A 22692-nucleotide genomic window follows, 5' to 3' on the forward strand; every position below is an offset into this window, starting at 1 on the left:
GTCGGCAACCTTTCAGGAGTGTTGTGCCGAGTCTTCATTTATTCACTCTCATATAAGGTTTTGTGTGCCAATAATACATTTTAACGTTTTTAGAAGGTCTCTTTCTATAAATCTATAATATATAACTAAACTATTGTTGTATGTAAAGTAAATAAGGTTTATAAAATGTTTAAGAAGTTTCATTTAAAATTAAATTAAAATGCAGAGCCCCCCAGACTGATGGCCAGGACCCGGGCAGTGTGAGTGCCACTGAAAATCAGCTTGCGTGCCGCTTTCGGCACGCGAGCCATAGGTTGCCTACCCCTGAATTAGACATTACCTCACAGTTAGACATTACCTCATTAGCTCACAGCTGGTCAAACTGAAGCACAGAGGCAACTTACCCAAGGTTGTACAGTGAGACCATGAACGACTCAGGAGTAAAAATCCAGATCTCCTGAGATCCCAGTCTTGTGCTTTCCATCACAGAAGGACAAATTCACATTTCAGTTCTGATGAACTGGGTCCACCTTTTGGCACCTGTCACAAGGGAAACAGATCAGGTGGGTCACCTACTATTTCCTAGTGGATATTTGTTCACCATCCCCTCCTCCTCCCCCCAACACACAAATAATTTGGCATTAGTGGAAGTCTCTGTTAATGAGAGGCCCAATACTCGTATAACAATGATGTTGTGGGTTAGGATCAGAGCTGTGTAAGGAATTTGCAAGTCACCGGTCTAGTATTCTCATTCTTAGATGTACCAAGTCCCCACCAAGCAAAAATAGTCCTCCTCCTCTTTAAAATGCAAGTGGGACAGTTTGAATTGGAGACGTAGAACATACACCTGGGCTGCTATTATTGCCTATTTAAATTCTCTTTTAGTAACATTGTAGTTTTTCATATCTAAAAATGACATTGCTAGCCCTTCATTAATCAGAGACAATTATGTCCACTGTTGTTCATTTTACTGCACTAACGTGATTCCTCTATATCCCTTTATGTACTTGATATTCAATTTATTTCCATTAAATATCCACAAATGGCTCACAACTGACATCAAGAATGACTTGCATAGAAAACAGTTGTGATGTCGCAATAAAATTACATCTCCAGATAGGGAAATAAGGAGCAGGAGTAGACAAACTCTTCAGAAGCAAAGATCTCTTTTACTTGAAAATGTCTTTATTAATAAAGAAAGCAGGATAAGATTTAAAAAAACAGATACAAATGACTAATATTTAGATGGTACCTTTCATCCAAACAGCTCCAAAAGTACTTTTAAAGCTGATTTTTCAGCCATATATTTTATAGAAGAAACAATTATCTAATTGGGCAACCATTTAACAGTGCAACAAAATAGTATAGTCCCGTAGGACAGGATGTGGAGAATAATATCTTGTCCTGTTTCCATGAGTGGTGGAATTTTAGGCATGTGGAATATAATTATCTAAGGAAAAATTTAATCAGGTCACCAGGATGACATCCCCACTTTGTAAAAATTGTCATGAAATCATTACACACCATAAGCAGTCAGGAGTTAGTTACTTCTTATCCACAACAACATTTCAGAAAGCTTCCATGAGGCACTAGCAGCTCATTAAGAAGAGCTCAATGGCAAGTAGTCGAGTGGGACAACATGGTTTCTTTCTTTCTTGGATTTGTTTAGACATCTTCTGTTCCTTGTGTCAGACTGACTCCTTGGAATGGTTTTGATCTTGGTGTGACTGGTATAGATATTACTTTTACAGATTACCAGTCATTTTCTGTTGGAGTTTATTGCTCTCTCTGCAGCTGTGATAATTGTTTAGTTAGTATTCTTATTTATTATTTGTATTGCCATAGTGTGCAGAAGTCCTCACTAGACCAGGATCCCATTTGCTAGGTGCTCTATTCTTGTTTTGGTATTTCTTCGGTTCTACTTTCTTGGCACATAATTCTTTTGTAGCCAATACACGATTAATTGTCTTTGGCTCAAGAATTAAGATGTTAACTGTAAGGTTTTTTTCTTTGTCTCTATACTTGAGATTTTAATAAAGTATTGTCAGTTGCACTGTAGCAGTCTAACAATGCTAAATATGGATCCTTTTGAATTTTTGCTATTTGGACAAACTTCTGCTAACTCATTTTGATTGTGTAGTAAGGGCTTGAGGTGATGTGCTTGAACTGATGTGTGTATATATAAAAAGGATAAAGTGAATCTCACAAATTTAATGTCAGTATTTGTTATTAACTCATCTAGAAACCCAGCAGGAACAAATTATGAAATGCAACATGTTGTGCAACTACTCAATTTCAAGAAAAAATAGAATGATCTGCTACTCAATGGTAATCTTTCCCATTTAATTCAAATAGATCTGCACCAACTGCAGACCAAGGGCAACTGGGAATATCATGTAATTTCAGAGGTTATTTTGCATTCTGATTCCTTTACTGAGTGCATATTTCACCCATGGATACCTTATCTTTGATGGCAGCATGCACAACTGTCCAGATTGCGACATTTTAGACTCTGTTCTTATATTTCTCAGTACCCACAGGTGCATTGTTGATTATGCTTAGCATTTCTTAACTCATGCTGTATTATATTATGACACAATGTCCTTTGTGCAGAAATTTCATCTCTAGTCCCAATATGCTTTTGTGCTTGATAACTGGTGGTGGTGGTGGTTTTTCCTGTCTGTCATCTGTCTAGGTTTAATCTCTCAATTTCTTGTAAAAACAGGTCATTTTGTATTTTTTCAGCTGGTCTTACCAAACTTTTTCAAAACAAGTAGCACATGAATTATATTTACTTCAGTGTCTTTTTCCTGCAGTTCCTTGCTGTCACTATTTATAGTTGTTCTTTAAATCATACTGACATAAAGAGCTCCTTACTAAGCCTATGTTTCATAGTTAAGGAAGCTTTTGCAATTTCTTGATCACTTCCTGAATTTTAGGTGGTACTTAGAACAGTGGTTTCTTTAATATGGTTTCTAGTGGTTTATGGCATGTCTTCCCTCAGCTGATTTCTTCCTATTAATATATTTATGAAACAGCTCCCAACAATGCACAACATTGTCAGCATTTGTTTTTAATCTGAGCATACTTCTGTTGTGTTTAAATCAGTGCTTAGGATCTATTCGCCACTGGACAGTTGTCTTGGAGAACAATAGTCCCCAGTCCAGGTGATCTTGCACTGATTTTAGGCTCTTTGTTAATATCAAAGTATTTCTGAACAAGTGGTTCCCTGACAAATTTAAATTCCCTAAGGCATTTTTCTTGCAGTCATCCTTTGACAGTTGGTACTGTCCTCAGATGACATTGTAATTTGATCATTTATTTGTGAAAATTGAGTGATTTTTTGTTTGTTTGTTTTAAGATGTGAATTTTAGGCCTCCATTTTTAGGCTCTTTCTATTTGCACAATTACCTCTCCTCTGTCCATCATCCTTTTTAGAACATAAGAACAGCCATACTGGGTGAGGTCCATCTAGCCCAGCATCCTGTCTTCTGACAGTGGCCAATGCCAGGTGCCCCAGAATGAATGAACAAAACAGGTAATCATCAAATGATCTATTCCCTGCTGCTCATTCCCAGCTTCTGGCAAACAGAGGCTAGGGACACCATCCCTGCCCATCCATGCTAATAACCATTAATGGACCGATCCTCCATGAATTTATCTAGTTCTTTTTTGAATCCTGTTATAGTCTTGGCCTTCACAACATCCTCTGGAAAGAATTCCACAGGTTGACTGTGCACTGTGTGAAGAAATACTTCCTTTTGTTTGTTTTAAACCTGCTGCCTATTAATTTCATTTAGTGACCCCTAGTTCTTGTGTTATGAGAAGGATTAAATAGCACTTCCTTATTTATTTTCTCTACACCAGTCATGATTTTATAGACCTCAATCATATCCTCCCTTAGTCATCTCTTTTCCAAGCTGAAAAGTCCCAGTCTTATTAATCTTTCCACATTCGGAAGCCGTTCCATACCCCTAATAATTTTTGTTGCCCTTTTTGGAATGTTTTCCAATTCCAATATATCTTTTTTGAGATGGGATGACCACATCTGCATGCAGTATTCAAGATGTGGGCGTACCATGGATTTATATAGTCAATATGATATTTTCTGTCTTATTATCAATCTCGTTCTTAATGATGCCCAACATTCTGTTCGCTGTTTTGACTGCTGCTCTACATTGAGTGGATGTTTTCAGAGAACTATCCATAATGACTCCACGATCTCTTTCTTGAGTGTTAACAGCTAATTTAGAACCCATCATTTTATATGTATAGTTGGGATTATGTTTGCATTTATCAGCATTGAATTTAATTTGCCATTTTGTTGCCCAGTCACCTAATTTTGAGAGATCCTTTTGTTGCTCTTCGCAGTATGCCTGGGACTTAACTATCTTCCCTAAACATACTTCCCAAATAACTGATCTCATTAATACAATCTGGAATGTATTCATATTCAAGTCCAATTTCTTTTCATTGGCATATTGCAGAATATTTCAGTATTTTATTATGTTGTTGCTTATGTTTGATGCCAATCAGCAGTTATGTCTGCCTCATTTAGAACCTCAAAAGTTTGGGAAATTATTATTATTGTTGTTGATTATTATGAATATTAATAACAATGGTTGGCTGCAATTTCAGAGGGAAGTTGCTTAAATATATATCCACCAAAAGAAGGATTGGAAATTCTGGGTTTTGCTCTTTCTATATTGTCAGCCTTAACTAAAAACCTTGGCTCATATCCAAGCCTGAAAATTCTCTTTCATTTTGAAGTCTAGACCATGTCTTCCTCAACTGTTGTAATGAATAGTGCTCATGTTTTCTTATCTTAAAACCTCTGGATCCATCAAATCATGAATGTGATTGTTTGGTTTTGTTACAGTTGCCATCCTGTTAGCCCATACCTTGATATATGAACTTAATTATATCATCTGGTCAAGTTCATTTTTCACTTTACCTGTTAATGCGAATTCTCAAAGAGAACTAAATAGCTTCCCTCTAAAGATTAAGTCCCTTTAAGTTGTCTCAATTTCTAATCACTAATCAGTTTTGTAAATCTTGACCAAACTTCATAAAGTTACCTCTCCAAAATAATTATTTTGGACACTATCAAAAGAGAGATTTCTTACAGTAATACTGATCCACCATAAACAATAGCATCACAAATATAGAAAGATAATTGTCTACTTTTTTTTTTGAAAATGTGGTTGATTGTTTTTTTAAATTCCTAAACAAATATCTCTAAAGAGCGATTAATATGATGATTACTTTTATAAACCTTTTCATTCTTAGGCTGATAGACTTACTCAGATGCATCTGTGGTTTTCAAAATGTCCCTCTGAAGTGTACTAAGGTTGTGGAAACTTCAGCTCTTGAGTAAAGTCTTCAAAAGTGCCTAAGAACATAAGAATGGCCATACTGGATTAGATCAATGTTCCATCTATCCCAGTATCCTGTCTTCTGACAGTGGCTAGTGCCAGATGCTTCAGAGGGAATGAACAGAACAGGGCAATTTTGAGTGATCCATCCACTCTCGTCCAGGCATAGCTTCTGACAGTTGGAGGTTTATGGACTCCCAGAGCATGGGATTGCATTCCTGACCACCTTGCTGATTTAGGAGTTTAAAAGGCAGATTCTCAAATGTATTTAAGTACCAGAATTTTCTTTACAATGGAGATTTGGCACCTAAAGATCTTTTAAAAATCTAGCCTTAAGTGCCTAATTTATTTTTGTAGATGACACTTAGGTGTTGCAATGCTGAGCATTGCAATGCCCAAATGCTTTTAAAAATCTGGGTGTAAGTCATTATTGAAAATGGGTCTTAAGCACTCGAAAATCTCACCTGCTTCTTCCCTCCCACTTTAGTCCTGTGTTTTGAAAATGTTGTAGTTAAACTGCGAGATGAGAAACCATCTTTACTAACTTTATTTGGAGGTTGTGGAAAGATGAAAATATATATTAGTCAGGAGATAGCTGCCTTGGAAATGGTAACTGATTAAAGTGAACCTCATTTAAGTGAGTAATTGTTTGCAGAATAACCTAATATACTGAGTGTTCTGCACACCAAACCATAAAATTTACAATAATTATCAGCCCCCTTTTAAATATACAGCTATCTGAATAATGTCATTGTTCAAAACAGGCATTCTGTGTACCAAAAAGCAAATTACAAAATATAATTGGAACTGTGCAGTAATAAAGCTGTTAATAGAGTTTCAGTACATCAAAGGGCAGAATATAAACTAACACAATGAAATCCCCTTCAACTAATAGTGTATTAAAGCAATACAATTGTTTTCTCCCCTCTACAGTGTAATTGAGAGAGCACCATTCTAACATGCTAACTGAAGAGTAGAGACCTGACTGAACTCTTACAAATTTAGGCCTGAATGTTGTACATGATTACTCTTGTGTGGAATCTACTCTTGTGTGGAATTGTTTGAAGGATTGGGGATTTTATTTTGAATTAATTGTAAGGTAGACAGGACAGTTAGATAAAAAAATGTATGCAGAAAAGGAAAGTTGTCTCACCAAGTGCTTTCATATAAAACAATTAGGTCTCAATAATAAGAAGTCAGATGGCCTAGGTGGCCAGACTACTGTATCTGATTTTTATATAGTCAGAGGAATTTCTTAAAAAAATAAAATAAAAAAGAGTGAGAGAGAGAAATATGATCATAGTCATGATTAGTTTGCTTTTGTACTAAATAGGCTGTTGTCTTTAAGAACCTTTAATCATTTTTTGCACAATTGGAAATGAAATAGAATTATTGCATGAAGAGAAAAGATTGTCTCATTGTTAAGGCAGTTGAATACTGCCTGGAGAATTAGATCCTATCTCTGCTCCTGCCACAAAGTTCCATTCAAGCAATTTTTAACCTAAACTTTTCACAGGTATCACTAATTATGTGTGACTTGTTTTCTGGGTGCCTGACTTGGGACCAGAGAGTCTATTTCAAACTTAACCATCTAACATACTATCAGTAACACTAGTAAGGAATTTTTGTTTTTTAAGCATGTATGAGTTTTAACTGCAATGACCCCCTTTAAAGCTACATTGCATTTTGTTAGGTGAATCATGGAATGAGTATAGGATTCTCAAATGGGAATGCGAACAAGAAATGTCCTTAACAGCAAACAGGTACAAACATTAGATCCAAACACATTAAGGTTGAATATGATGCTGGGGGAGACATTTAGGTTTATTGTCACTTTCACTCTCTGTGGTAGTAGAGACTAAATATAACAAGCCTTATGCATATTAAAAGGCTCATTCAAGCATTTGGTATGTTTACTGCAAGAGAGTCCTTCTAGAGTAAATAAAAAAAGAACAATTTATTATGAATATTGCTATAGAAATTGTCTCTAATTTTTACTACTTCATAGAAGGAAATTTGAAATTCAAATCACTGGCTGATGAAGAATGCTATTAAAAATGCATTAGGATTGAAAATGTAGCTGTAGATAATTGTCATAACAGATATTCTAAACAAATGTATCCCCCATGACAATTAAGCTAAAAGAATTTTCATATAATCAGCTAATAAATTTCATTTAATTTTGAAAGCAGATGCAATAGAAACAATAAAAAGAAGTTTGGGAACAATAAATACTAGAAAGGTCAAATTAAAAAAAATGCAGAAATCCCAGACAAGGAGTTGTACTTTCATTCCAGAGTCTTTCACTCACTTTTCTCAAACCACCATGTGCTTCCTTTCTCAGCGGACCCACGTCTCAGTATCTTTTGGGTTTCTAATACAGAATATCCTCTTCTTTTTCAGAAAACTTCTAAATGAAATTAGTACAGAATTCTGAAAGGCAGAATCTTTTTATCTTCTTTGTGCTGCTTCATATATTGTAATGTAAAATGCTTGATATAAAAACCTTCTATATCTTTTACCCAATTGACTGTTGCAGCTTTCGTATATACCATAGTAATATACACACAAGTAATATAATATGATTAATTTCTTATACATAGCAACTATAATGATTGTAAATGCATACATTGGTTGCCTTTGCATTTAGAATAAAAGATTCCTAGGGCTTGTCTTCATGTACAGTGTTACAGTGGTGCAGCTGCACCGCTGTAGCACTTCAGTGTAGATGTTACTAAGCCGACAGGAGAGCTTCCCGGCAACGTAGTTAATTCACCTCCCCGAGAGATGGTAGCTATGTTGTGTAGCGTAGACCTGCTCCTAAGTGCCTAGGTCACGGCATTGCAGAGTGTGAATTGCAGAGCACAACAATGTGTTGCACACTGTTCCTGGCTTGGGTGGACACTGTTGGTGTGAACTAAAAGGTATGTAGTTCACATTATCGTAGTCCACACTGTGGTTAGACTAGATATAGCCAACATTTCTCATATTGCTTAGGGCTTGTCTACAAGAACACTTATTTTGTAGCAAGCTGGGGTGTAAATCTATCCTGCCCTGGCCTGCTGTGCACTTAATGTCCCCGTGCACTCTGCTGCTGCACACTAAATGTTCCATAGTGCTCTTTTATCTACTTTCCTTTCAAAGAGGGTAAATCAAATTTCACTAAAAAAAACTTTTAGTGTGTGGCAGCAGGGTTCACATGGACACTTAATGTGCAGCAGGCTAATGAGGACTTGATTTACACCCCAGCTTGCCACCAACTAAGTATTCATTTAAGGGCTTGTCTACATGTTTTGAAAATGTTAGCCTTATTGTGGTAACTTTAAATTTATTACAATGTATTTTATAAGGCCACCAATCCTGCAAAGATTTATGTGCATGATTCATTTTAAGTGCATAGAACTATTTGTGCTTATAGTTAAACACATGCTTAAGTGATTTGCTAAATCAGGCCCAAAATCTCTTAATTTATTTGTCTGAGGAGACGCATCAGTGCTAGATGCTAGGCCCTGATTCCTCAATGAGCTCCACATAGACAGCATCCTTTCGAAGTCAGTGACACTACATGCAGGCTCAGTAGTCTACCTACATGGAGCGCCTTGACCGACTCAGAGACTTAAATTGTGGACGCAAATTATGCCCTGAATTTTGTACACCTGAATGTTGCAGGAGTCAGTTAAAGCCGTGCCTGTCCAACAAAATACACACAGATGTGTCTCATTTTAATTTGTCTGATGATAAACTTTAAAAATCATTGGGGCAAATTCTCACTTTATTTAAAATGGGGTAAATCAGACTTATGCTCTGACGGTTTAATGATTTCACAAGTTCATCTGTGTAGAGTTCAACACCTACTCCTGCTGAAGGAAACTGTGTGTCTGGATTTACATAATTTTAAAGAGCAGAATTCTGTAGTTCAGTAGTTCCAAAGACTATTGCTTTGTTAAACCCTAATGAAAATATTCTGCTATACATACACAAGTGAATTTTTAGTCAAAATTTGTTCTAAAGTAGCTTCAAACTTAATAAACAACTGTTAGTGACAGATCTGGAGTTCTGATAATGGTGTCATTTTTAGCAAACCAGGGGCAACATTTAAAAGTTGGAAAGGTATATTTACTTTTGATTTTACTGAAACTGAAATTTCACACATGTTTCGGGGGGGAAAAAATCACATTTGGATTCAGATCAATTATGAAAAGTGTGGACCCAAATGGACTATTGGAGAGCATTATGATGGATGAAAGATGGAAGCTGACTGGCATACTCTACTAGTATTGTCATACTGTAATAATCTAAATATATTATTAAAAGTGAAATAATTCACCATTTATGAACTTCATGTATTATTACCTGCTTGGATGATTACACTAAACTAATCAGTCTCCATTTCTGTTTCTCAGACAAAAGCACAATGCTATTGTGTTTGCGTTCCCATCACATCATGTGACTGATCCGTTTTAAAAAACATCTTTATTGACATTTGGAATGAAGATAATGAGATGTTTGCTATTCATATTTGGTTTTGTTTTAAACTCCCTCTCCCCACATCTTCAAAACTACTTTATTTTTCAAATCTAAATTTGGATTCTAAATTGCAAGGTTCTTTTAACCAAATTATGCCTTATTTAAAACATTTCCAAACTCTCAATTCTCCCTGAGGTTTTTATATTTTAATCATGCACCAAGATGATTGTTCTATGATGTTCAATTTGTGAATTAAAATGAATGGTACAGTTTGGAAAATATATGGGGGGAATCGTGGAGGTTGGGGTTTCTATATTACGGTTGATTAATCTTTGTCTGCATGATACAAAGTATTGTTTTGAAGTATAAAGGCAATTCTTTTTCAGTAGCTATAAAAATAATTGGTGATTAAAATAAGAGAGATCACAATGAGGCTTTAAACTTCATTTTACAACTGCAGACAATTGGCCAGGAACACTGTAACCCCAGTGGACTGGCTCATTTTACGGATTACACAGCGGTTGTTCAGTTCTGGAAACATTATAGTAGTGTACTTCAAGACACAAAGTGAAATAACTTGCTGTGATGAGGGCTCTGCCTTATTACCTAATGAATGCCAGTCTACACAAAAAATTTGCAGTGATTAAGCAGATTTGGTAGTCCCAACTTGTAGAGACTGTGAAGCACTTAATATATGTTGTGAAATATATAGCAAACCCCCCATCAAATGATAGGGTTGGTTTTTTTTAAATTTAGATTTCATGGCAACAAGACAAAAGAATTCTGGAATGGATTTGTTTGGTAGCTGGACAGGTTTTGCATCATATGATGGCAGGGTGAATTTCCTGGGAGTCAGTTTAATTATGATGATAATGATGCTCTGTTGAAGGTGAAGGTCAATCAGTTTTACAGTTCAAATGATAAATACAATTTCCAGGTTTTTTTAAATTATTTAAATCCGAAGAATAAATGAAAGATTTTTATTTATTTTTCACTCAGTTCAAAATTTAAAATAATAAGGATTACATTCTCAAAAATAACTGATGAATTTTGATCTTCAGAATGTTTCATTTGTTTTAAAAGATCAAATTTAAAATAAAAAGGCAATAAGAAATAATAGAATGTTCATTTTCTGAGCTGTGCATATTTTCTCCTGTCAAATTTTCATTTTCTTGTAGTAACCTTTCTTGACTGTACCTTGTCTACGTTTTGTATGTTTATTCTTTCTCACTTATTTCAGGCTAGTCTCTCTCTTATCAGCCTTTTCCATTCATGAGGCTTGAGTCACCTTTCTGTTATGTGAGCTCACCAGGATGGAGGCCGCCTATGTTGGGCCTGGAGGCAGGTGCTTGCAAGCCTTTCTCGTCAGGCCAAGTGGATGGAGGCATGCCCTGGGAAGCAAGGGTAGAGGCCACTATGTCTCTCCCTGGCAGAACTCCTGGAGGATGGCATTACTGGCACTACTGCCTGCCCTGTCGCAGGGGAAATCCACCTGCAGGGATGAAAAGAACTGTGTGCTCAGTCAGTAGTCTTTGGTCTCATTTACATTTTCTCTCATTCCTCTATTCTGTTCTTCTTCCTTCATAGTTACTTTGTTGATAGACTCTTCAACCTTCCTCATCTAATTCTGTGTTGTCTTATCTGTTCTCTTGTTCTCCGTTCAGTTTTGTCACTACCCCTCTATAACAGTTTTTGCACTATCCAGATTTTTTAATTTTTTTTGTTCAAGCTTGTTTTTCAGCCTTCCATATTTGTGCTTGGCCTCATGCTGTGTCCTTATCCATAAAAAGCTGCACTAGAGCTAGGAAAATGCATTTAATCCTAAACTATTCTGGTTAGCAGGGCAGGATTTGCTGTCCCATATCAGTTGAGTTCAGCTTCCACAAATATCCTGAGATACTCATAGATCTGGGACACACATCCCCCTGTAAACCCGGACTTCTGCATTTCCTGGTTCTCCTTGCTTCTCAATGATTGCATGGCCTCCTTTAGACCCACAAAGCTATGCAACTCCAGCACAACTTCCACTTAGTGTCAGTAGGGTTCAACCATGTAAAGGGAGCTACTGCTGACTCAAGCACTATGCAATTTTCTGTTTGGATCACTGTACATCTAGCAGTTGCTCCTTCCATTTCCTGCAGTGTTGTCCCTTCTGGAGTGAGGGACTTCTGTAGTGTCTGGGGCCCAAGTAAGAATGCAGCAGAGCTGCTGCCTTTTGTCATTCCATTGGCTGTCCCTTCCTCACTTCATTATGTGCTTGGTATTGCACAGCAGATGGTCACATGTGGGCCATTATTCAGAAAGAAAAGGATGAACAGTTACATTTTGCAGTCCTTTTCCTCTACTTCTATTGTTGTTGTTAATAGAAATGTAGTGACAGGAACCTAGTGGCATGCTAGAAAATACAAATCCATTCATGTCAGTTCAGACCTTTCCTTCCACCCAGGCAATTTCCAGAATCTGTGCAATGTAAATACTGTGAGGTATATGGACTCTCAAGAACATTCCCTGTCCTACTTCCAGATATGAGGAAGTACATATTTTTAGAATTATTCAGACAGGACATGCCTAAGAATAAAATGTTTGGTGTTTTTCAATTTCCTCTGATGATACTAGGGAAAAGTGGTCTAAATGAAATTACTACAAGGTGGGTGCACAACTGGTTGAAAGACCATACTCAAAGAGTAGTTATCAGTGGTTCACTGTCAAACTGGGAGGGTACCTAGTAGGATCCCACAGGGGTCGGTCCTGGATCCAGTACTATTGAATATTTTCATGAATGGTTTGGATAATGGAGCGACGAGAGTGTTTATAACATCTGCAGATGGCACCAAGCTGGAAGGGACTGCAAGCACTTTGGAGGACAGGATTAGAATTTAAAATGATCTTGGCAAATTGGATAATTGGTCTGAAATCAACAAGATAACATTCAATAAAGACAAGTGCAAAGTACTTCACTTAGGAATCTTACAAAAATGGGGAATATGTAGCTAGGTAGTACTACTGCTGAAAAGGATTGGGAGTTATAGTGGATCACAAACTGAAACGTCTTCAAACATGTTAAGAACAGTTATAAAGAGGACTGTGATCAATTGTTCTCCATGTCCACTGAAGGTAGGACAAAAAGTAGTGAGTTTAAACCACAGCAAGGGAGATTTAAGTTAGATATTAGGAAAAACTTTCTAACTATAGTTTTCCAAAGGAGGCTGTGGAACCCCCATCACTGGAGGCTTTTGAGAACAGCTTGGACAGAAAACTGTAAGGGATGGTCTAGTTTACTTGGCTTCAGTGCAGGGTGCTGGACTTGATAACTTCTCAAAGTCCCTTAGTCCTACATTTCTATAGTTCTATCTATTGTTTTTGCATGTCTTCAGTTATCTGTTTTTGTTTGTCATAGGGCTTTATTTTCTGACTATAATTTAGGACTGCACTGTGGAGCAGTGAGCTGTTTAAATATATCATTTTAGGATCATGTTCCTGGATGTGAGTTATATACACAGACAAAATTTATTTGCATAAATGAATGCTGCAGCTGATCTCTTTTGTAACTTTGCAAGGCATAGATTAAGACATGTATTAATGTGGACCTTCCTCCGCTCCCCTGTAAATCTCAATTCCACAGTATAACCTGGTTGAATAAGAAAGTAATTTTAGTAGAGTATTAAGTAAGCAAAATGAAAATGAACTCATTTCAGTGTGATTGGTTCAGCTATTAGTTAGTCATCCCATGTTGTATCTGTGCAATTCACTGCATCTCCTGGTATGTAGGATTTTACATTTATTATAATCAAATCTCTTATTGATGCCTGTAGCCCCACTGCTCTATTATTAATTATGATTATTAATATGGTATTAACAATATATTCTGTGCTTCAAAGACAGATATGAAGAGTATCAGTGTATTGATCCATCTATTTACCTGTATATCCCCCATCACCATAATATCAAAGCACCTGTCCTGAAAAATTTAGTTTATGCAGAGATATAAACGAAGTAGGTGTAACCAAAAACAGTGCAACTGAATGGTGAAGTTAAGAATGTATGTTGTTAATTCCGTTTTTGTGTGTGGGTTTTTTTTTTTTGCATAATAGTTTTTTTATATATATATAGTAGATTAAAGGGGATGGATGGTGAAGCTCATATCATTTCTGTGTTGTGAGTTTATTACCTCTCCAATTTCGATGTCATCTGCAAATATGATCACAATTGACTTCATACCAAAAACACACCTAATGAAGACATGGAGTGGATGTTTAAGGTGCTTGTTCTTGTGTAGTATTTTTTGGATGGGGAGGAGGGTTAGTTTGTCTAAAAAGCCTTTGGAAACACCTTACAGACAGAGGCGACACTATGTGCTCCCCCAGATTTCTGCCAGGGCTTATATTTTTATTTGTATTTCTTTTTTTGAAGGGAGTGGATTCTAAATACGTGAGTGCACAGTAGTTTATTTCAAAACATAGACGCCCTTTGTCACCCTGGTGCTGACCTACAGCGACCCTCCAGCCACATCAGGGCTACGTGTGGAAGGCAAATGCCACACTTGCCAGAGGCTTGCAGGGGCCAGTGAGGCTGGGCGCTTACCCCAATGTTTGTTCGGGTCTCGCACAGAGACCTGGGGGGCATTTAACCAGGGCCACGGGGTGGCTAATGCGCAAGAGCCCCTGGCTGCAAGGGTGGGGGGAGAGATGGAGGGCCTTGGAAGCCACAGCTGGAAACCACCCAGCTTTCAAGGGCTTGGGGCGGGGCTGGGGCTGCCCAACTCCCGTGCATGGGTTTCTTGTTGACTCAGAGCCAGCCCTGCGCAGCAGCTGGTGAAGCTGAGCCAGTCCAGTGATCTTGGAGAATGAGCAAACTGTGAGCTGTGCCCTGCGGGGAGAGGCAGGAGCAATAGCTGGGTGCTGCAGGGAATGGCTGCTGCTTTCTGGGAGTAGAGAGTGAGGGTAAGGGGGATCTGCCTAGGGCAGGCCATGACTCAAGCTATTCAGGGGTGGCCGAACCTTTAAATTGTGCCATCCCCCCACTATCAAGAGTTACACATCATCTCTGCATAAAGAATGCTAGGTTATGCTATCAAAAATTTCAAGACTTCCATATGTTTAATCCCTGTAACAGAAATAGCTCTATAGACCATCTGAAATTGGTCCTTGGACAGCATTGTGAGACATTGCGTCAGAGACCTGGCTTGGAAAAGAACAAGATTCTGGACTCAGAAACAGCACTAGACATAACAGAGATTAGTTAGTGCTGCAGAAACAAGGGCCATGTTACTGCGAAATAGACAATGGCTTAATAGAAAAATCGGCAGTAGTGTTAACTGGTTCACTAATATGTAGTGGAGTACCAATATATGATCATAGTGATTGATCACTAGAACAAAATTACCCATTCTAAACAACAACAAAAACATTCTGGGGATAGATAGAGTAGTTTGACTATGCATTAGGCTGGACAGTCGACATTCTTTTCACTGGGGATAGGAGTAATAATCTGGTGTACAAGCTTTCTGAAGGGGGCCAACTCTTGACTTTTGATTTACAATGTAAGGAAAATACTCCAAATATTAAGTTTTTGTCACAGTCATAGGAAAACTAGTGACCTGATGACTGTGATTGTGAGTGTCCATTGAACAGCAAAGCAAAAACTTTACTTTTTACCATGTATTTTTTCCATAGATTCGTAGGCAATGAGGCTAGGAAAGACCATTCAGTTGAACGACTTGAATGTGGCAGAGCTACTTTTTGATGAATGTGGGAGTGCTTGTTAATATATATTTGTCTATATCCCAAAATGTGTTATAGGATTTCTGAGATGACCAGTTGGAATGTCAGAAGGAGCATTGTTTCAGTTCCCCCTCCACCCATAATCATAAGACCAGTGATTGCAAGCTATTAGGGCTGAATTGGTCTAACTGCCAAACAACAGAGCAACCATCACAAGGGCATTCTCTTAGGCCTGGTCTACACTGGGGGAGGGGGTCGATCTAAGGTACGCAACTTCAGCTACGTGAATAGCGTAGCTGAAGTCGAAGTACCTTAGCTCGAATTACTTACCCGTCCTCACGGCGTGGGATCGACGTCCGCGGCTCCCCCATCGACTCCGCTACCGCCACTCGCTCTGGTGAAGTTCCGGAGTCGACGGGAGCGCGTTCGGGGTTCGATATATCGCGTCTAGATGAGACGCGATATATCGAACTCCGAGAAATCGATTGCTACCCGCCGATCCGGCGGGTAGTGAAGACGACATACCCTTAGATGGCCTAGCAGAGTGGGGGAAAAACAATCTGAAGTAAAAGCAAAACTTCATAGCTAGGCCTTGGAATGAAAGCCATTGAGAAATCTGAAAGAGACAAGGTGAGTGAGGTAATATCTATTATTGAACCAAAATCTGTTGGTGGGAGAGACAAGCAGTTGGTCCAATAAAAGATATTACCTCACCCACATCTCTCTATTGTCCTGGGACCAACAGAACTACAACATCATCACATATTTTGAGATATATAATTGCTCTCAGGCACATACAAGGATGAGAAAGAGGAGTTTTCATGAGTGGGGGTGTCAGGGACCACAGCCGGACAGTCATGTCCATAGATGGACTGAAGAAGGAAGTCGAGCCACAGTCAATAACCTGGGTCCAGAGCTGAAGCGGTGGGGTCAAGCCATAGAATGGAACCAGGACCTGGGGCCCAAGGTTAAGCCACAGAAAATAGTTAGGAACCACCGGGGCAGGCTGAGCAATCTGCTTGAAGATATCCACGTTTCCATGGCAGGTCCATAGCTGTGCTTGCACAGCCTCTTCTACCCACAGGCCCAAGAGATCCAATATCTTTTGTCTCCTCCAGGCTGGAGTGTGTCTGGAGCATGTAGCCGGCATGGTCAGCTGGGCAGTTGCACGCAACAATGGAGAGCTGCTAGACAGGAAATCAGGAAAAGGCATTTACAAAATTTGAGGGTGTTCAAGGGAGAGGGGTGGCTTCCAGTTTCCATAACCCCTGGGCAGTAGAGTTCACAATGGTGACCAGATCAGTCAGTGTTGGGCATTGTGGTACAGCTGCTGGATGACTGTTAGGGTTGGCACAGGTAGCACAGTGTCCACATATCTGCTGTGTTGATCTCTGTACCTTGACCTTGGCTCAATGCTGCTTGGGGAGGTGATATTACTATGTTGGCATAATAGGCCACTTACAGCAGTGGAAGACAAATTTAAGTGTGGACACAAGCACAACTAGATATTTAAGATCTTGCACTTAGCACACTTGAGTACAGAGGCGTAAGTTGCTTTCTACTAGCTTTCCACATTTTGATGCTAGGAGTAGTCATGAACTTATCAGGTCCTCAGTACAAGTTGAGCTGGTAGGAGCAGTTGAGGAGCTAGCAATGCTAGCTTTCTGCCAATCAGTGATTCCCTTATATAAGGATAATCCCCAGCAGGCTTTTAAAGACAATTTTCTATCCCTTTTTGCATTGCTGTAAGAGGGCTGAGGACCTGGCCCATTAAGAACAGAGGGAGTTGCTAAAATGCCAGAAGCTAAATGATGTGAAAACTGGATTCTTTTCTTTGATAAGGTGCAAGGGCGCTGGAACTGGTGAAGCCATGGTCCTCCCACTTTTTGAAAGTGGACAGGCCTGGCCCATCCACTTTTTGCCATGAGCCTTCCCGCCTACCCAGCCAGGCCGGCACCTGGAGACCAGCCAGGGAGCCTGGGCAGCATGGGGCACCATGGACCCTCCACCTGCCGGGGCTGAACGGGGGGGACAGAGAGCAGCACGTAGCCCTGCCCCCAGAGCCCCTCACACAGGGCAGGTTGGAGGGTCCACACCATGGCGCCACACAGCTGCCTGGCCACGCAGTGCAGCTGTTACCATGGACACACGGCGGCTCTGAGGCCCCATCCCCTGGCCGGAGCTGGGTTGGGGAGAGCTGTGCAGGAGCCACAAACCCTGAGCAGGGGGCCTGCTGGGCGTGGACTAGGGCTGGGAGATCTCTTGGCCCCCCTACTCCAGGCAGGTGGAGGGTCCGTGGCTCCCAGCCTGCTCCAGCTTGGCCAGGGATGGCCTTGGGTAGAGGGGGTGGAGTGGAGCCATGGAGGAGGCGGGGACCCACCCACTTTTGGGAAGGCTCCACTACCATTGCTAAGGTGATTCTTTTTGCATCAGTTAACAGGATGGTTTTGTCTGAGATTGCTATCAGTAAAATATTAAAGAAAGCAAACATCTTGACTAATTTTTTTTCCAGTTTTGTCCATTTTATGTACTTGGCAGTACTTTGAGTATGGTCTATTTTTCACTATTTCTCGGTAGTCAGTTTCACTTTGGAAGCCTTTTGGTCAATTTGTCCCGATATTTGTGTGGGCATATCATACCGGAATGGGTGAGAAATACTTTTAAAAAATGAAAATGTGTGACTTGAAAACCACAAAGTCATTAGGAAGGCTTAGGAGCAGTTGGGAGTACCTGAAAGTAATTGTAACTCCACTTTTGGGAAATGGCTGGATTTCAAGTAGGCAATGTCCTGTTAGTGGCAAGAGAAGTAGCCGTTTAAAAAATTTCAGTATTAGAGTTCTATTTTTATTGACCAAGAAAAATCCTGAGAACAGGGTCTAAACCTTGAGAGGTTTCTAATAATAGTGCTTTTGTAATTAAATGCAAAACAACACCAAATATTTTCTTACGGTGTTGATAATAGGCCCATTTCCATAGAAAATTTCATGAATTTTATGGAAAAAATAAGCATATTTTCTACATGAAATTATGCATTATTCAACAAAGAATTATCCCCCTGCCATGTACAACCAATATGAGTGGCAGGGAGCCCACAACATTTTAGGAATCAAAATCCCATGAAACAAAATGTGAATTTCATGCAGCTGTACTTGACCCACCAAAACAAGGAACTTTACAGTCTACTGAAAATCTGGAGAACCATAGTGGCTCAGTGCTGGGCATAGCACATAGAAAAGGACAAAGAGAATGTGGCAGAAAATGGTCTCCCATTTAAGGATTAAATGTTTTTCATTGTACACATGTCTGTTGTGCCACTGAAGTTTTGATGTCTTTAGACCGTGAGTAAAGCAAACAGGTGTTGTGTATTGCCCTGCTCCCAAGGTTTGTATCAGACTCCCATGAAAATCAAGGCGGTGCATTTCTTCCCAGTAAGTGAAACAGAAGGACTCATCCCCTGCTTACTTCCAACTGTTGAATGCTACTCTGTGTGTGTCTGATCCTGATTTTTCAATAGAAAATGTACTGCTGATGTATTTTAATACAATTATTTATTGCATGATGTAATTTAATATACTGATTAGTATGAGGGGCTAGTAGAAACTTTTGCTTCTGTATGGATGGCTAAATATGTCTCCCCAGTTTTGTTGATAGTAGCCTCTGAATACAATTTGAGTTACTGTCAAAATTCTTATATTGTTTTGGTGCCCAGATTGGAGTATTTTTTATCAATTTTTTTTTAAATCAGTGGCAGGTCAGGAACTATTTATTGCAGGATCATGTTGATAATCTTTAATCCTCAAGTGGTAAAGGAAAAAATCACTACCTAGAATAGCTTACACCTCTGGCTGAAGAGTTGTTTAAAGAGTTCTTGATACAGTTTATGACATCGTGTCACCATTCAAAGCTTTTGAAGATTATTATCTAATATTTCCTTTCCTCCTGCTCCAGAGAGAGAAACCATCCATTGTTAATTTAGTGGGTATTGTACTGGGTTTTTCTGAATGTTGTCCTCACAACCATTTATGCAGATACAGTTGAACCCTGTTATGTCGCCGGCCTAGGGGTTTGCCAAAAAGCGTCGAGATAACCGATGATCGAGATAAACCCCTATCCACCCCCCCACCCCTGAACTCCCCTGCCCTCTCTCCAACACCCCCTCCCTGCCCCCTTACCGCGGTGCCTGCACGTGGCTGGATCCGGCGAAGCGGGACGGGGAAGCGGGGCCGGGCGGCCGTGGACGGGGACCCGGAGCCGGGCAGCCAAAGAAGCGGGACCCGGTAAGCGGGACGGGCGGCAGGCGAAGCCGGACCGGGGAAGCGGGGCCGGGTGGCAGGCGAAGCGGGGACCGGGTAAGCGGGGCCGGGCGGGCGGCACGCGAAGCGGGGACCGGGTAAGCGGGGCCGGGCGGGCGGGCGGCAGGTGAAGCGGGGACCGGGTAAGCAGGGCCGGGCGGGTCCCGGGGAAGCGGGGCCGGGCGGACGGGCGGGCGGCGAAGCGGGGACGGGCGAAGTGGGCCCGGACGGCCGGGCGGGCGGCGAAGCGGGGACCGGGGAAGTGGGGCCGGGCGGGCGGGCGGCGAAGCGGGGACCGGGGAAGTGGGGCCGGGCGGGCGGGCGGCGAAGCGGGGACCGGGGAAGTGGGGGCAGGCGGCAGGCGAAGCGGGGACCGGCGAAGCGTGGCCGGGCGGACGGGCGGGCGGTGAAGCGGGGACCGGCGAAGCGGGGCCGGGCGGGCGGGTATGCGGGGAACCGCGGTGCTGGGGACGCGGGGCCAGGGCAGGAGTCGCGTGGCCGGGGAGGGATGCAGCAGGAGCCGGGCAGGGCCGCCGCCGGAGTTACAGTCGAACCCATTTATCTCGACCTCGGTTAGTGGCAAATTCGGCGCTCTTCTGTGCTCGAGATATTAGGGTTCGGCGAGATTAAAGAATCGACATAACCGATGAGAAACCGATAAGACAAAGAGGGAGTTTGGCGGTTCCACTTCTAAAACGTCGACTTAATAGGATTGGCAAGTTAACCGAAGTCGAGATAAATGGGTTCGACTGTATATCCAATACCCTCTTCATATGCTTTTCCCCATTTAATTAGGGTCATCTATATTTCTTGCATGTTATAGTGTTACTTATCTATTTAGATTCTGAACACCTAATCTTTAGTCAATAGCAGTTAGGCATATTTGAAAAAACTCACTAGCCACATATCTACATCCTTAGGTGCCTAAATACCTTTAAAAATATGGGCCCAACTTTGCTAGCCATAGTGAAAAGTACCTGAGATTTCATACTTCCAAGGCTACAAATCGTCCAAAGCTACATCTTTTTAATTTACATCTTCACTCCTCTACCAGTAAATAACCACATTGCTAGCTTGGCTGGGGTTTTGAGAAGTCTGGGAAGAGAGAAGGCCACTCCTCTCGAATGCTCCCCCCACATGTATTTTGGCCATAGTCCTGGTGCCAGAGTGTTGGGGTTTTCTCTGTGTCACTGACATCCAAGTGCCCTATGGTGAAGTTGAGAGGGACTCAGAGTATGGGTGAAACCTATTTCCCAACCCCTATGTCCATGGATTGCTGATAATAAATTATTCAATAGATTCTGAGCTCCCCCAGTAATCGAACACTGAGAACTAACCTGCACCTCAGTTAGTTAATTTGGGCTCCCTCCACTCAATCAAAGACATGATTTCTGAGCCCTAAATCCTCTTCCTAATTAATGAGCCTGTGAGTTTCTGCCCCCTCCTATCTTCTAGTGAATTAATTTTGGGTTCCCCTACATTTATTAAATTCTGGCATCTTCCTGCCCTTCAGTTATTGGATTCTGGGCTTCCTTCCCTTCCACCATTAATTAATGAATTTTTCCCCCTTCCTTCTTTGCAGAGCTTCTCTGGAGGCAACAGGTGTCACTAATTGAGATTAGTGGATACTTTTGACTGTAATCTCTATGTGCCTCAGCTCCCATTTGTAAAATGGGATAATACCATCCCCTCACCTCATGGAGGTGGGGGAGTATTGTGAATATTAAATGAATTGTTTATGAAGTATTCAGATACTATGGTGATGAGCGCCATTAAAAAAAAACTGTGAGGAAATGAACAATTCTGTCTTCAGAGCAGTGTGCAGTACATAAGATTTGGGGCCACATGTTGAACAATGAAGATAAAACAAAATATTGAATAGCTGTTTATTCAATGAGCACTGTCCATCCTGTGCCCTGAGGCAGGGGTCTTGTGGAATATATAGTATGTGATCATGTAATTAAAGACTGCATCATAATTCATATTCACAAGGGGGTGAGTTAAGGTTGCACAGGTAACCTTAATTCTGTATTTCCTAACTTTTGAGTGCTTGACATTACAATCTTAGACTAGATCTACATTAGAAACTTTTGCAGGTATAGTAATGTCAGTTAGGGTTTTGTTTTGTTTTTAATAGGATTACTAAAGTGGCAAAAACCCTAGTGTAGACACAATTATACCAGCAAAAGCAGAGATATTTTTTGTTGGTAGAGCTTACTTTGTTTGGGGAACCACCAGTGTATATCAGCAAAAGAACCTTTTTGCTACTATCAGTGTATCTACACTAGGAGGGTTTGCCAGTGGAGATTAGGCCTCAGTAATGTTCTTTTAACATAGATCCTTTGTGTACAACTTCCAAGGTTTTTATGAGAGCAAACGGGGGGAAAAGCCCCGAAATTCCATCGTATGGCATAATATTGACACCCAAATAGTTCATCAACAGGGTTGGAACCTTTAGATCAACCACACAGACCTCTGCCATTTGACCTAAAGAGTAACTGGTAGCAGTAGTAGGTTGTCATTTTGTCTTTGGACCACTGTTTAGAGAGAGATGGGACCCTTTGCCAGTCAGTTTGACAGAAATTTGCTGACAGCAGAGCTTTTGTGAGACTTAAGGAATCTGGTATTCCATTCCAGGCAGTAGAATGGAATGTGTACTAGTGGGCACAGACCCTGGTGCGCCACCCTCTCTGACCTGTCTTTGTACCAGTCTTATTTCTTCCCCAACCTTTTCATCTTGTTCCAATCCCATTCTCCTTGTCTATCCAGTCCCGGTCCCCACTCCTCAGGCTTTTCATCCCAGGCACAATCTCCTTGCCCCAGTCATTACCTGTCCTGTTCCCCATCCCTAGTGTGTCA

At 40.6% G+C, this 22692-nt stretch overlaps 1 protein-coding gene across 3 annotated transcripts in view; it reads left to right on the forward strand.

Annotated features, from left to right (window-relative positions):
• Positions 1–22692, forward strand: part of DOK6 (docking protein 6) — a 395012-nt gene that overhangs the window by 151784 nt on the left and 220536 nt on the right. The window contains exon 1 of one of the 3 annotated variants that reach the window (XM_045006144.1): positions 413–542. The exons of the other annotated variants lie outside the window; for them this stretch is intronic. Coding sequence (XP_044862079.1) covers positions 495–542 — 48 coding nt within the window. The 5' untranslated portion in view covers positions 413–494. Of the gene's footprint in view, positions 1–412; positions 543–22692 lie in introns of those variants that run through there. 3 annotated transcript variants of the gene reach the window in all.

The sequence above is a fragment of the Mauremys mutica genome, chromosome 2, assembly GCF_020497125.1.
Source record: "Mauremys mutica isolate MM-2020 ecotype Southern chromosome 2, ASM2049712v1, whole genome shotgun sequence".
In the NCBI taxonomy this organism is placed as follows: Eukaryota; Metazoa; Chordata; order Testudines; family Geoemydidae; genus Mauremys; species Mauremys mutica.